Raw genomic sequence first — 13,313 nt, 5'->3', positions numbered from 1 at the left:
TACATGTAGCTTAGTGTACTATTAGTAAATACCTACTTCTTTCTCTCTGTTAATATGTTATTGTCCACAACTGCTATTTATTGAGGGTGTCTAAAACAAGAAATAGGTCGAAATTATGATCCTGGAATTTTTATTTTCCATCAGAGAAAAATTAGGTAAAAATCAGGGAATTTTGTTCATACAAAAAGCTGGGAACCCTGAAAAAGTTATTTGTTCCTTTTGTTGGGTAAACTCAAATAATGTACCATAGTGCTGTTGGGCATTACATAAATTAAAGTAAATTATGCGCTGTGAAATGTATATATATTAAAGATGAAGTAAATACATCAACTAAGTTGTTTTATAATTACAGTAGTTATATACATGAAATTTTAGCTTGTAGAAATATTAATAAATATGCTATGGATTTATACATCTGCAACCAATTGTATAAATATAAAGAACTTCCAAGCCAATCCAACAGATAACATTTATTCAGATAAAGATAACTTAAGTCAAATATATTGGCTAAATCTTATCCAAAACGTAAACGAAAGGTGCACCTGTTTAGATATCTATTTTTTTATACAATCGCTAACCAAAAAAAAATTGATATCCTAAAATTGAAGTTATCCAGATTTATACAATTTGCTGCTGTGGTATATTTTAAGATTTCTCACCTAAAAGATTCTAGTGGAAATATATAATAGTGTTACATCTAAAAGTATGTGTGCAACCTCTTTTGTTTTCTTTACATTGTTTGCATTGTTCATCTTGAACTTTAGCTGCTACAGTTTTCTGTAGAAACAAAAAAGTGAATTGCTTATTACTATCCTGTGTGTGTATTTCAGGGCACTATCTCCCAGTATTTTGCTACAAGTAACTGCCCCATCTGTGATGGCCAGACGAAGCAATCCATCTGCAGGAACTGCTTGAACGACCCTCAAATGGTGTGTGTGACGCTGAATGATCGCATCAACAAATGGGAGTGTGTCTACAGCAATGTGATGAAGGTATCTACCCAGTGGTGTTGGATAGTTTTTGGTTAAAGTTCTTTGGTTCAAGTGTCAGCTTCAAGTGAACAAATTGTACTCTGATGTTTTATCTTTTATGTAAGGGAATTAACAAAGCTAATCTTAGAAAGATATTTGTTTTCCATTGCTTACCCAGGGTTTCTTATTATGGTCAGGTACATATGTAGCTAAGCATTTTTGGTTTGGGGGGGATTATAAAGAAAGCAATTTAAAAGTTTGTCATTTTTAAAGGGTTGACTACGACACACAAGATTAATGAATTGTATAAATTATAAGGGGATGTCGTAAAAGACACAAATAAAGAAGACAAAGAAATGAATGGTCCGAACATTTATAGCTGTAATCTAATCCTATAAGGCAATCTTCAGTGCTGTGTAGTGTTCTTTTAGTATGTTCTAGTATAATTCTTCCTTAATGTCAACTGTTTGTTCTTGCTTAGCTTCTATTTTGAAACAATAATGTTATAACATAATTTCAATTTATCTGGTTAATTTGCCAATTAACGATATGAATTTATGGTGCATAGTATTTTAATAGTTTTAAGCGTCAGTGACAAAGAATTAACGTTAAAGAGTTTTACTATTTTCTGCTCAGATTTTGGGCTCTGTTATCAAAAACTAAATGTGTTCTTTGTCAATAAATACATCAAAAAGTGCCAGTATGTTAGAACAACTCCAGAATATTAATCTTTTCAGGTTTGTGGAACATGTACAGGGACATCAGAACCTGGCACTGTGAACGCCTGTGTGTCCCTAGACTGCCCAATCCTGTTCCGCAAGTCACGGGCTGCGGTTGACATCAGTAGAGCCCAGGTGTACAGGGATATTCTAGCAAATGTGTTCATGTAACATTTTGGCATGGTTCAAATGCTCACATCATAAGTTCCGGTGAAATTTTAGACGTACTGGCAAACACGTTAGATGTATCACTCTCATGGTGTGTTAAAGTATGAATTCCAATCATGTTTACAGATGCATACTGATATTGACAGATATTGACAGTGTGGTATAAGTGTTTTAAATAACTTTGATCATGATGTCCGGTTGTTAAATTGAACGGCAGTCAAGGCACAAGTGTACAGAGATTTTCTGGCTGATTTATTTAAGTATTTTTCTCATGGTGTCCTGCTGAGATTTCTGTCATCCGGTTCTGGTTTTCGTCTTGTGATGCTGCCTCTTCCAGTGGTTTTCTTTGTTTTCTTGCACACCTTTAACCCATTTATGCCTAGTGGACTCTCCCATCCTTCTGAATTTGATCAATTTGTTTCCAAAAATATGGATGTCTAGTATACTTATTTCTATATTTAGAATATTTCTTACAGAAATTCCTTTAAGCAAACAGGGGAGACCCAGATGAGACGCCGCATCATGCGGCGTCTCATCTGAGTCTATGCTGTTTGCCAAGGCCTTTTTTCTAGATGCTCGGCATAAAAGGGTTAAAATAAAATTAATGTTTGCTGTTAAATTTACATTTGTTGGATTCAAACTGTAAATTTCATTTTATTATGTATCACTTAGTAATAAGAACTTATCCCATTTTAGACAATCTTACATTGCGTATTATCCAATGTTACCCAAGTCCTTTTTCTCAAAATGGTCAGAAAAAGGCTGAATGCTGAAATCACTGCTTGGCTTGGTAACAAGACCTCTTATATTTGCATATTTGACATTCAAACAAATCTGTTTTAATAACCAAAGCTTCTCTTTGTTTTGTCATTCAAATTGAGTGGTGTTCATAGGAAAGTATTACTATTGTATGCTGAAAATGTTTTCCTAGCTGGAGATGCAAATGTTACATACATTTGTAAATATAATGTTGTATAACACAGCTATATAAAGTGCTATGTACGAATGCAAATTTCAGTGTCTGGTGAAACCTTACGGTTATTAACAATATTATATTTACAGTGGATAGTACAGTGGATAGATAAAAATATTTACAAATGTATGTTGTTTTTTTATTTGAAACCTGCTGTTTGTGTATTTGTTAATTATAACCCCACAAACGAAGTTTAGGGGGGTATATAGGAGTGAACTTGTCTGTCTGTCGGTCGGTCTGTCTGTCCGTATTAAGTGTCCGCTTTTTCTAGGTCAAGTTTGAATATGGGTCATGCCGGGTCAAAACTAGGTCACTGGGTATCTTAGTGCGTTTTAAACCTCACCATGTTGTTTGCTCTCTAATTCAAGTAGTTTTCATCCAATCCTCACCAAACCTGGGCACAAGTTTTATCTTAATGATCTCTAGGACAAGTTTGAACATGGGCCTTTCTGTGCCTAAAACTAGGTCACGGGGTTACTTAGTGCGTTTTTTAACATTCAGCATGGTGTCCGCTCTCTAACTCAAGTAGATTACATCCGATCTTCACCAAACTTGGTCAGAAGTTTTATGGAGATGATCTTAAGGCCAAGTAAGAACATGGGCCTTTCTGGGTGAAAAACTAGGTCAAGGGGTCACTTAGTGCGTTTTAAAAATTGAGCATGGTGTCCGCTGTTTTTTGTGAAGACGACATGCAAAATATTATGTGTCAATGCGGCATGTGGGGGTATTCGTCACTTCAGTGACAAACTCTAGTTTCATTATATCTGCTGTTCATTTTTTATATTTAGCGAATACATTTAGTGTTTAGTAGGCATGAATCTAGATCTCCTGGTTGATCTCTTGATTAATGATTTCAATAAAGAATTATCTCTATTTGGTTGTACTAAATAAACGCTGTCAGAAACATGTTGATGGATTGTCCTTTGGACCATGTTCAGTGATACAAAATCATTAATATTGGTCACAAGTTACTTCTGTATTGAAAAAATATAAATGGATAAACAGGCACGGTGCCTATACCAGGTGACTTTTACGGATCTGTGTTGGGAGAATAAAGCACGACCCAGTTAACATTTGTAAGGATCTCTTTTTAAATATTTCACCATTTTTAATGGGATAAAGTGGAGAGCCCGCTCATTCGTAAGAGTTTCCTATAGGTATCGTGATCTTTTTAAACAAATGAGTATTTTTTTAGTGTAGTAAAGTGTAACCGCTAGTTTGAATGGTTAGAAAAATGTCGGATCAGTGTGGGGACTTGATATTACAAACGCGCGGTTACACTTTACTGAAAAAAATACTTATTTGTTTAAAAAGATTATGATACCTATAGAAAACTCATACAAATGAGCGGGCTCTCAACTTTATCCCATTAAAATAGTGAAATATTTAAAAAGAGATCATTAAAAATGTTAACTGGGTCGCACTTTATTCTCCCAACACAGATCCGTAAAAGTCACCTGGTATAGGCACCTTGAACAGATAAATTAACTGAAAACCAGAAACATTCAAACACACCCGTTAACAAAATTAATATTCATTGCATGAACCAGGGAAAAAAATTATGTTTTTTTGAGACTACTTATTTGCTTTAATATCATTTTTTTTATAGAATTTTTAGTATTCTGAGATATGCTGAAATGATATTGTGCCAATGCATGCATTATTTGTCTTCTTTCCATTAAGTTTTTTATTGCTGTTATTTATTTACATATTTATTAATTTGTTCAGTTTTTATTATTTTGAGCTCATTTTCTGTGTAATGTTGGCATACCGGTATGATTTTTGGCAATAATACCTATCATTTTCTTGTTGTTATTTATTTTTCTTGTTTATATCTAAGTTTTCTCTTCCTTTGTTCTTGTTTTGGCAGCTGTGGTTAATGGAGATGCTCCTAAGGCTGCTTTAAAAGTTTTGAAGCTGGCTTGCATTAAGTTAAGTTTGAATTATTGCTGTTTTCAAACTCCGATTGTGCTTCATGCAGAAAGGGCAATAACTATTTATTTATTTTTTAACAGTGGTTTCAATAAATTTAATCTGTGAAGGCTGTTTTGATAAAGGCGTTTAAAATATTTGCCACTTAGCATATACCATTATTATTTTAGTTTTCTGAAAGAAATTTGTTATTTTAGACAACCTTGCACATGGTACACTTTTAAAGTTAACATATGCAGTATTTGTCATGATTCAACAATTTACTTGGCTTGTTACGTGTTTACTTGTAAGAATTTAGATTATTTTTCAACGAAAAGAACGGTATCTAGTTTTGTTGATAATTTATCTTTTGAGAATAAGAAGGGCTAAACAGTCTTTTTGCAAACTAGCTGATATGGCCATCTGGCTTTCTTAGGATAATCATCTGTTGAGAGCAAGAAGGGCTTATCTGGCTTTCTTTGAACATATGCTGATAGGACCTTCTGGCTTTCATGAGACAATCATCTGTTGAGAGCCAGTAGGGCTTATCAGCCTTTTTTGTACATATGATCAGATGATAGGACCTTCTGCTTTCATGTTAAAAAGGTCTGTTGGCTAGAAAAAGGCCAGAATGGTTTATCAGCTTGCTTTGCACATATTTTGGCAGGACCTTGCATATGCTATCATGAATCAGACTGGGAAATGTCAGTGGGAAGAGAAAGTGCATGGACAGAATCAAATCCTCTTCTATGTAGCAATATTTGTTATACATTCGTCATCATGGTATGTGATTGAAAAAGCAATATATGTGATTACACTTTTATTTAATGAGCTTGTCTAAATTGTTTTAATGAAGCTGCGGAATTTAGCAAAAGCAACCAAATTAGGCTGATAAAGATGATAGTGTCTAGAAATTTCATCTTATCCATTTTAACTGCACTCTAAAATGGGCTCAGTAATTGTCAGGCCAATCATGATTCCATTAGCTAGCAAATTATCACATCCTGCTTGCCAATACTTTCAGGATAATTGTCACGTTCACATTTACTGATGTATAGATGTAAATTTCTTCCAATTAGTGGAATGATTCATATGCCTGTTTTGCCTGTCACTAGCTAGGCTTCTGGAATTCTGGATATGCATATTTATTAAAACCATGTGCTATAAGGATTTCAATCAGTGTAAATATACAATAAAAACGCAATACAACAAATGTTGTGTGGGACTTATCAACTTATACAAAATTAAGAGCTCACCAAAATTAAGTTAAGTGAGTTCTAACATATTTAAGGTGACTGAATGTTAAACTATAATAGCTATCCAACATGCCTCGTGTTAAAGTAGTTTTCGCTCAACCATCATTAATCATTATGCCATTTGTTAATTATGAGAATTTGTCATAGACCAACCATGCAAATTCAAGTTGCGCAAATTATTTGCCCTGAATTTGTATGAATGTGTAATACAGAAGTGTTTAAAAATTTGGTTTATACATTAAAGGTTAATGGCCTGTATTATTGTCAGCTGTGAATTTTTTCATCCATATCCTTGCGTTATGTTACCATAATTTAAACATATTCAGAAATCTTCATTTGATTTTTAAGCTCAAATGATTGCCAAACATTCATAATATATTGTGTAATACTTTGAAGAAATAATGTGTAGATATCTTTTTGTATAGACAGTCAAAGATATACTCAGGGATGAGAATTTAAATAATTGTAAATAATTGTACTTACTAAGTATATTACTGGTATCATTATGTAGTCATTTAGTATAGATGTTAATGACTATTGTTTTGTATATAAATTGTTAATGCATGGGTATTTCAATGTTAATTTCATAATACTGATCTTCATTCATCTACAATATCGTGTTTAAACACAATTTGTTTACGATGTGCTGTTAGTGGAGAATATTTGGCAAGTGCTTAGCACATGTATTTGTTTCTTGTCATAAATACTAATTGTGAATTCTTAGCATTTTATTTTCATATAATGATAAGTGAAAAGATCACTATAAAATTATGTGTATATAGCATGGAGTTTTGTAAAATTATGCATGCGCAGTTGGTTGTGTAATAATTAAGAGTAATATGGTTTCTATTAAGATTGTTCATTTTGAAGAGAAATTTGCGTTAATCTGGTTTATTTGTGGGTCGATGTATATATGTGTGTATTTAACATATATGTATGGGATTAAATTGAAGTCTGTAAGTTTACCGAATGTTTATATTCTAGTCCAAGTTTACTATCATTTGTGTAGATATTCAATTTCTGCTTCCTAACCCTTAGTGGTAGTGGTAGCACAATTAAAGTTAACGCAGCAAGACATTTTTATTATAAAATAAATTCCACATTTAATCATAGAATATTGTTTTATTTTACTAAAGAAACCTTTTGGCTAATTGTCTAGTATTAATTCGCATTGACCATTTTTTATGCCCCCGGATCGAAAGATCGGGGGCATATTGTTTTTGGCCTGTTTGTCTGTCTGTCATTCATTCATTTATTCATTCATTGTGTGTGTCCCAAAAGTTGTACCTTGGTTAAAGTTTTGCAATAACTTTTGAATTATTGAAGATCGCAACTTGATATTTGGCATGCATGTGTATCTCATGGAGCTGCACATTTTGAGTGGTGAAAGGTCAAGGTCATCCTTCAAGGATAAAGGTCAAATATTTGTCTTCAAAGCGGCGAAATAGCGGGGGGGGGGGGCATAGTGTTTATGATAAAAACACATCTCTTGTTTTAATGATAATAATCATCAAGCTTTTTTTCTAACAAAAACTGCTTAAATCTACCCCTAGCAAGTCAGGTCAAGTTTGATACTTTATTTCCTATAGCATGGTCGATTTGGTCTGCCTTTTATATTCTCACTGTAAAATTAATCTGCTAAAATATCCCCGGTTTTTTTGGTGGTTTTATTATACTTTTATCGATCTTATTTTTCTATGGATTAAGTCAAGGATTTGTTAGGTTTTGTTGTTTCAGATATGTTGTTATATTTTAGTGTAATTGGTCATTTTATTCTTCAGTCTATGTTTGCTATAATACTTTTTAGGTTGCTTGTCCTTTTTATGTTCCCAATTCAAGAAACTAGCAATGCATTGTAGATATAATCAAAGAAGGCTCGATTTTTTGAATCGCAAAGGAACTAGGATAGATGGTTGTGGAAATGTTTGGTTCATGGGTTTCTATTCTGACTTTTTCTGTGGGATATTTTGCTTTAAATTAGTTATATGTTTGCATCCAAAAACTTAAATAAGACATATGAATCTAACATAGAAATTAAACTGGTGTAATAATTATTTAAATTGAACGTAGTGATTCTTGTTTTAGCTTAAATGAGATTACATGGACGGATTCTCTTTTTTGTAAGCATGTCCTCATGTACATCGATAAGAGGTGTTTTGAAATTCACATTTTTAAAAGGAATGTGCCATCAAAAATAGTTATTTTATGCTCAATCCTTTGTTTTTTATTTGTTTACCAATGCAGCGGATAGTCATAATCCGTTTTAAATATTGTAATAGTTTAAAGTTATTTTCGATGAATTGTACATTGAGTTTTGTTACGATTTTTATGTTGTACTATTTATTTGTGCACGCTTGCAATATAAGAAACAAATCAATACAATGGTGGCATGTATTGTTATGGCTCATTGTGTATTATTTTTTATCCGGGGTAATATTGTATTATTGCGTTTTTATGCTGCATTCTTAGTTGGCATTTATGCGAATTGTGTGGTTTATAACATTCTTGATTCATGTCTTATGAACGAAACTCATTGTACTTTGGTATTAAAATAAACTATTTAAAAATGTGCTTCGTGTTAGTTAAGCATGCTGTTTTTACGTTTCAGACAAAATACAATGCTGCTAGACATAAGCAATGACGAATGTATCTGTGTAGGTTGTACCAGGAGGTTAAATTTTACTAATAACAACCGTCTGTTCATTATAGGTTGCTAAGAACAAATTTCACGGGAAAATGTATGAACGAGATGGATTTTTTTTAAAGAAAAACACACACAATAAAACATCGTATGTTATTTTATTCGAAATAAACACTTAGAACTGGTATTTAGTCTGTTGCAATTCATGTCATAATGGTGACCGAACTACTTGTGCAAAATTGTAATTGTTGCTACATTTATTTCAGTTCAGTTTAAGCACCGCAAACGACTCTTTTTATAGTGGTATTTTCTGATTATATGCGACATGAAGATATTGGACAAACCACATAGCGATGTCAACCAGATTATGACAGTTGATCGACACTCGCCAAAAATCTACCCAATGATTCACTATTGCACAATTACGTTGGAGACGCTGACAGACTAAGTTTTGCGTGTTATTTTACCCTTGACCGATAACACGTTCGAGCTCACTTTCAACCGTTATCATGTCAGTTACAAATAGCAAATTTTACCCTTGACCTATAACACGTTTGAGCTCCATTTCGACCGTTATCATGTCAGTTACAAATAGCCCATTTTACCCTTGACCGATAACACGTTTGAGCTCCATTTCGACCGTTATGTCAGTTACAAATAGCCCATTTTACCTTTGACTGATAACACGTTTGAGTTCCATTTCGACCGTTATCATGTCAGTTACAAATAGCCCATTTTACCCTTGACCGATAACACTTTTGAGCTCTCTTTTAACCGTTATCAGTTACAAATAGCGCAATTTAAGCACCGACCACATTTGATATTATTATGCTTATGTGTCATGACTTATCATTCGTACTCACAACCACTCGAAACTATCTGTTATAGTTATGTCGTTAAAAAGTTTAAAAAAAACACAACATATCTGGACAAGAGGTTCGAAACGCATTTATGAATGAGGACTATTGCAAAAGCTTTGACGCTGAAAAACGCATGTAGTACAAACAATACGCTCACGTGCAATACGACCTAATGAATATGGAAACGACATGATAAAAACAATCACTTAAATTTAATTTCAAGAATTGCTATTTTAAAAGCTTACTGTAAGCAATAACCGTTTATAGCGTGTATGTTAAAATGCATAATTTAATGCATAAGTCTTGCCTTTAAATACACAATCCTCAATAACCCACTTTGATTATTTAAGTGTCATGCATGGTTAAGCTGTCATTTGTGTTTGCAACCGAGTAACGAAACTTATTAAGGGTTCACACATGATTGTGTTAGCGATGTTGTATGACAACTTTAATTTCCAACAACTTTATTTCCATCAACTTTCGCATTATTTCTTCGTCATATCTTAAGGATACGTCATGCGACTGACGACAAACATTTGTAAGACATAATAATTGTATTACATTAAATGTAATTACAACTTCAGAATATTTGCAAGTTACGCATTTTCTTACGGCATTGATATAGGAAGAGTCATTTCTTACCGTTCTGATATTCATGATATCAAAAGAAACTAACCATATATTCTCTGTTAATGCAGCACCGACATAAATAGCCCAATGATTTGATATATGGACGCATTTTCTTCATAATTTGCCAAATACACAAATCGATTAGTTTTGTACGATTATGTGAATTTTAATACTTGAGCTATGTGTTATGGTACTACTAGTACTATACCGCCGATATAATGCTATATTTCAAGTTTTTCAGTTACATGGGAAATAATTTAATGAAATAAGCAACCACGTATTAAACATGACTATTTCATAGATTTGGTATAATTCAGCAATGTTTCTGAAGATTTTCAGTATGATCCTCTAGAAGCCGATATTTACAGTCACTGTTGGTACTTGAATACCGGTACATCATATGATGTATTCTTTGTTGACAGAACAATAATTGATAGGTCGCTTTAGTGTTTACTTATACAACTACATCATCTGCGATTTTAAAAGCACTGTTTTTAATACTTGTCCACATATTTGATTAAACATATCGTAAAGTTAGATCATTGCGAATTGCAAATTCGATTTCATCGGTCAACATTATGCGCATTTAATAGCTATGCATTATCTATCAACACAAGGGCGAAGTATGGAAGACAAAATAAAAATGTTGAACACAATCTTACTTAACTCTGTGTACTGCATCCGAACTTTTCTATTCTAGTTATTTGCAATATCAATGATCAAACTATAATTTAGTGACAAATATAAAGAACTGAGATTTTTAATTGAACCGTTTGATGTTCTCTGTATACCACCATTAAAACTTGTGTAAAAACTTTTTGAAAGATGACATACGTCAACATCCGTTTTTCTGCGCATGCGCTTTATACGGTTTTAAACAGAAATCAATTTACTGGAGGGCTAACCGTTTGTATATTGCATAGTGATATCCGTTTGCAGCCGTGATGTTATCACACATTCGTCGCTGAATTTGAGACATCTCCATAAAAAAGATGTTACATTATGAAGGTGCTATATTTCTTTTTAGAATAACATATCGTATATTTTATTGATATTCCAACTTTAAATGTGGATATACGTATGAGAGATAGGCTTAATATTGTATAAAACAGTCTCATAAATATAGAGCTATTTGTCCTTATTTTATATTATAGATCATTTCTGGTGCAGATGTCTGGTGTACTGAAACGTTAAGTATCATGTTACCAATTAAGATCGCACAGGCGATGACTATCGCAAGTCATTCTTCCGGCAACGGTATTCTTGGCGAGAAATCCCTCGCATTAAACAAATATTTCGAGGAAATATTTAGAAGTAATTGTCCTGATTAAGCATGATTGCACGTTTCGCCGCTATGTGCCCTATGGCACTCATTCAAACCCTACTGAAAGAAGATTGGCAAATGTCAAGGTTAAATTGCAACATTCTTGAAATGATACTCCATATATCTTTGAAATGAGTGTATGCATAACGACGTTTGTACTTTTCGATTGAAAACACTCGCTTATCTTCAAACCTGTATTGTCGTGAAACAATCGTATAGCAATTCAAATAATCACGTTATTTGCATTGTTGTTTTTGGTAATAATATTCCTTAATCCCATGAACTTCTCTCGCAATGTTTACGAACGAAAATGCCAAACATCTGCTCCTTGTAAAGAGAATTAAATATAAATTAGTAAACAAATTAAGTGAAAATATGTCTTTCTTTTTTATTTTGTTTATTAAACAAACTCACATCATAAAAAAACGTTACTCCACTGCTGATTGCATGGATTGGAGTTTTGTGAACGTTATGTATGGGGTCGCTTCTGAGATGTGGCGGAAATGATCGAATTGCAAAGGCAAGAGTCAATTTACATTTCTAGCGTGTGTGTTCGTACCGTAGAATATAAATAATGGTGATTTAAGTGCATATACGTTAAAGAAACCACTGGGACCACACACTTTTTATCATCCATTTATCGCTGAAAGTCACAGGTGGTTAGCGTGTGGCTATGGTATCAATTAGTAAAAACATCGTTTTGAATGTAAAATAATCAAATTATAACGAAAAATCAACTTATTCGAACAAATGAATTCACTATCAAATATATAACAAGGTATTCAACTCAAAATGACCCGAAAACAGGGTGCATCGCTTTGAACAGCCATAACTTCATCAAGTGCACAGCCATTTCCATGAACTCGGCCTTACTCAACGCAGAAATTACTTTCCTTTCTATATATATATATGACAGTGATTTTTTTTATCAGAGAAGTCTATTTTTCGTTAAAATTTTATTACTTTTAAAAATGATTTTTTACTAATTAATATCATAGCCACAAGCTAACTACTTGTGCTGGAAGTCATTAAAAACCCAACTGTATTATACGCATTATACTCATACTGTATTAACACTATTTCTCTACAACGGTCGTCTGCTTCACTAAGTAATTTATGTGGAAATATAATAATTAAGAGGACCAATACAATGTATGGGATATGGAACCATTTGTATTATTTGAAGTAAGATTTTAAAATCGAATTATTTCTGGGGGGTTTTCTCATTTTGGTAGCCTTTGTTTTCGTTTTCAAGCGAAGTTATGTAAGTTATGCAAAATACTCGGAGCGAATGTGTGTGACGACATCACGAGAGCCGCGCTCTTTAATATGAACAAAATGATCAATACCAGAGTACGCTCGATATGAGGGAACCGTGATATATATAATCGGCCCTAGCCACATAATGGCCCTCGGGCCGTTATGTTGGCAGCGGGCCAATTATAGACGTCTGGCCCAGCTCTGCCGTGTGTTATATAGAGGATATGTGTTGGATGTGGTGGACTATCAATCACTTTTAATTCACGAGTGGTTTCACGAGGGCACCACTCATGAAAATATATAGGTTCTATGATCACGAATGAATTATCAGTTTTAATTCACTGATATTTCGTTATACAAAGAAACCGTGAATTATTAGTTTTAATCACTTATATTTCTCTATAAACAACTGGAAAGCATACAATCATGTGTTACACTTTTGTCCACGCAGTGAACTATAAAGCTGACATAGCAAGTAGACCAGCTGAGCTTTTGGACCATTTATGTAAGTTCAATGTGAACTTTGAGCCCACGCGAATGCACCGAGCATATGGTTATTTACCGGTAAAAGCATTTTATTACGACATTAATTATTCCCGA

General features: G+C 33.3%; 1 protein-coding gene across 1 annotated transcript in view; it reads left to right on the top strand.

Annotated features, from left to right (window-relative positions):
* Positions 1-4,147, top strand: part of LOC127878475 (uncharacterized) — a 143,340-nt gene extending 139,193 nt beyond the window's left edge. The window contains 2 exon segments of the mRNA XM_052425001.1: positions 831-992; positions 1,709-4,147. Coding sequence (XP_052280961.1) covers positions 831-992; positions 1,709-1,861 — 315 coding nt within the window. The 3' untranslated portion in view covers positions 1,862-4,147.
* The last annotated feature ends 9,166 nt before the right edge of the window (positions 4,148-13,313 follow it).

This window comes from Dreissena polymorpha, chromosome 4, assembly GCF_020536995.1.
Source record: "Dreissena polymorpha isolate Duluth1 chromosome 4, UMN_Dpol_1.0, whole genome shotgun sequence".
Classification (NCBI taxonomy): Eukaryota; Metazoa; Mollusca; class Bivalvia; order Myida; family Dreissenidae; genus Dreissena; species Dreissena polymorpha.
This window is presented reverse-complemented; position numbering and strand designations above follow the sequence as displayed.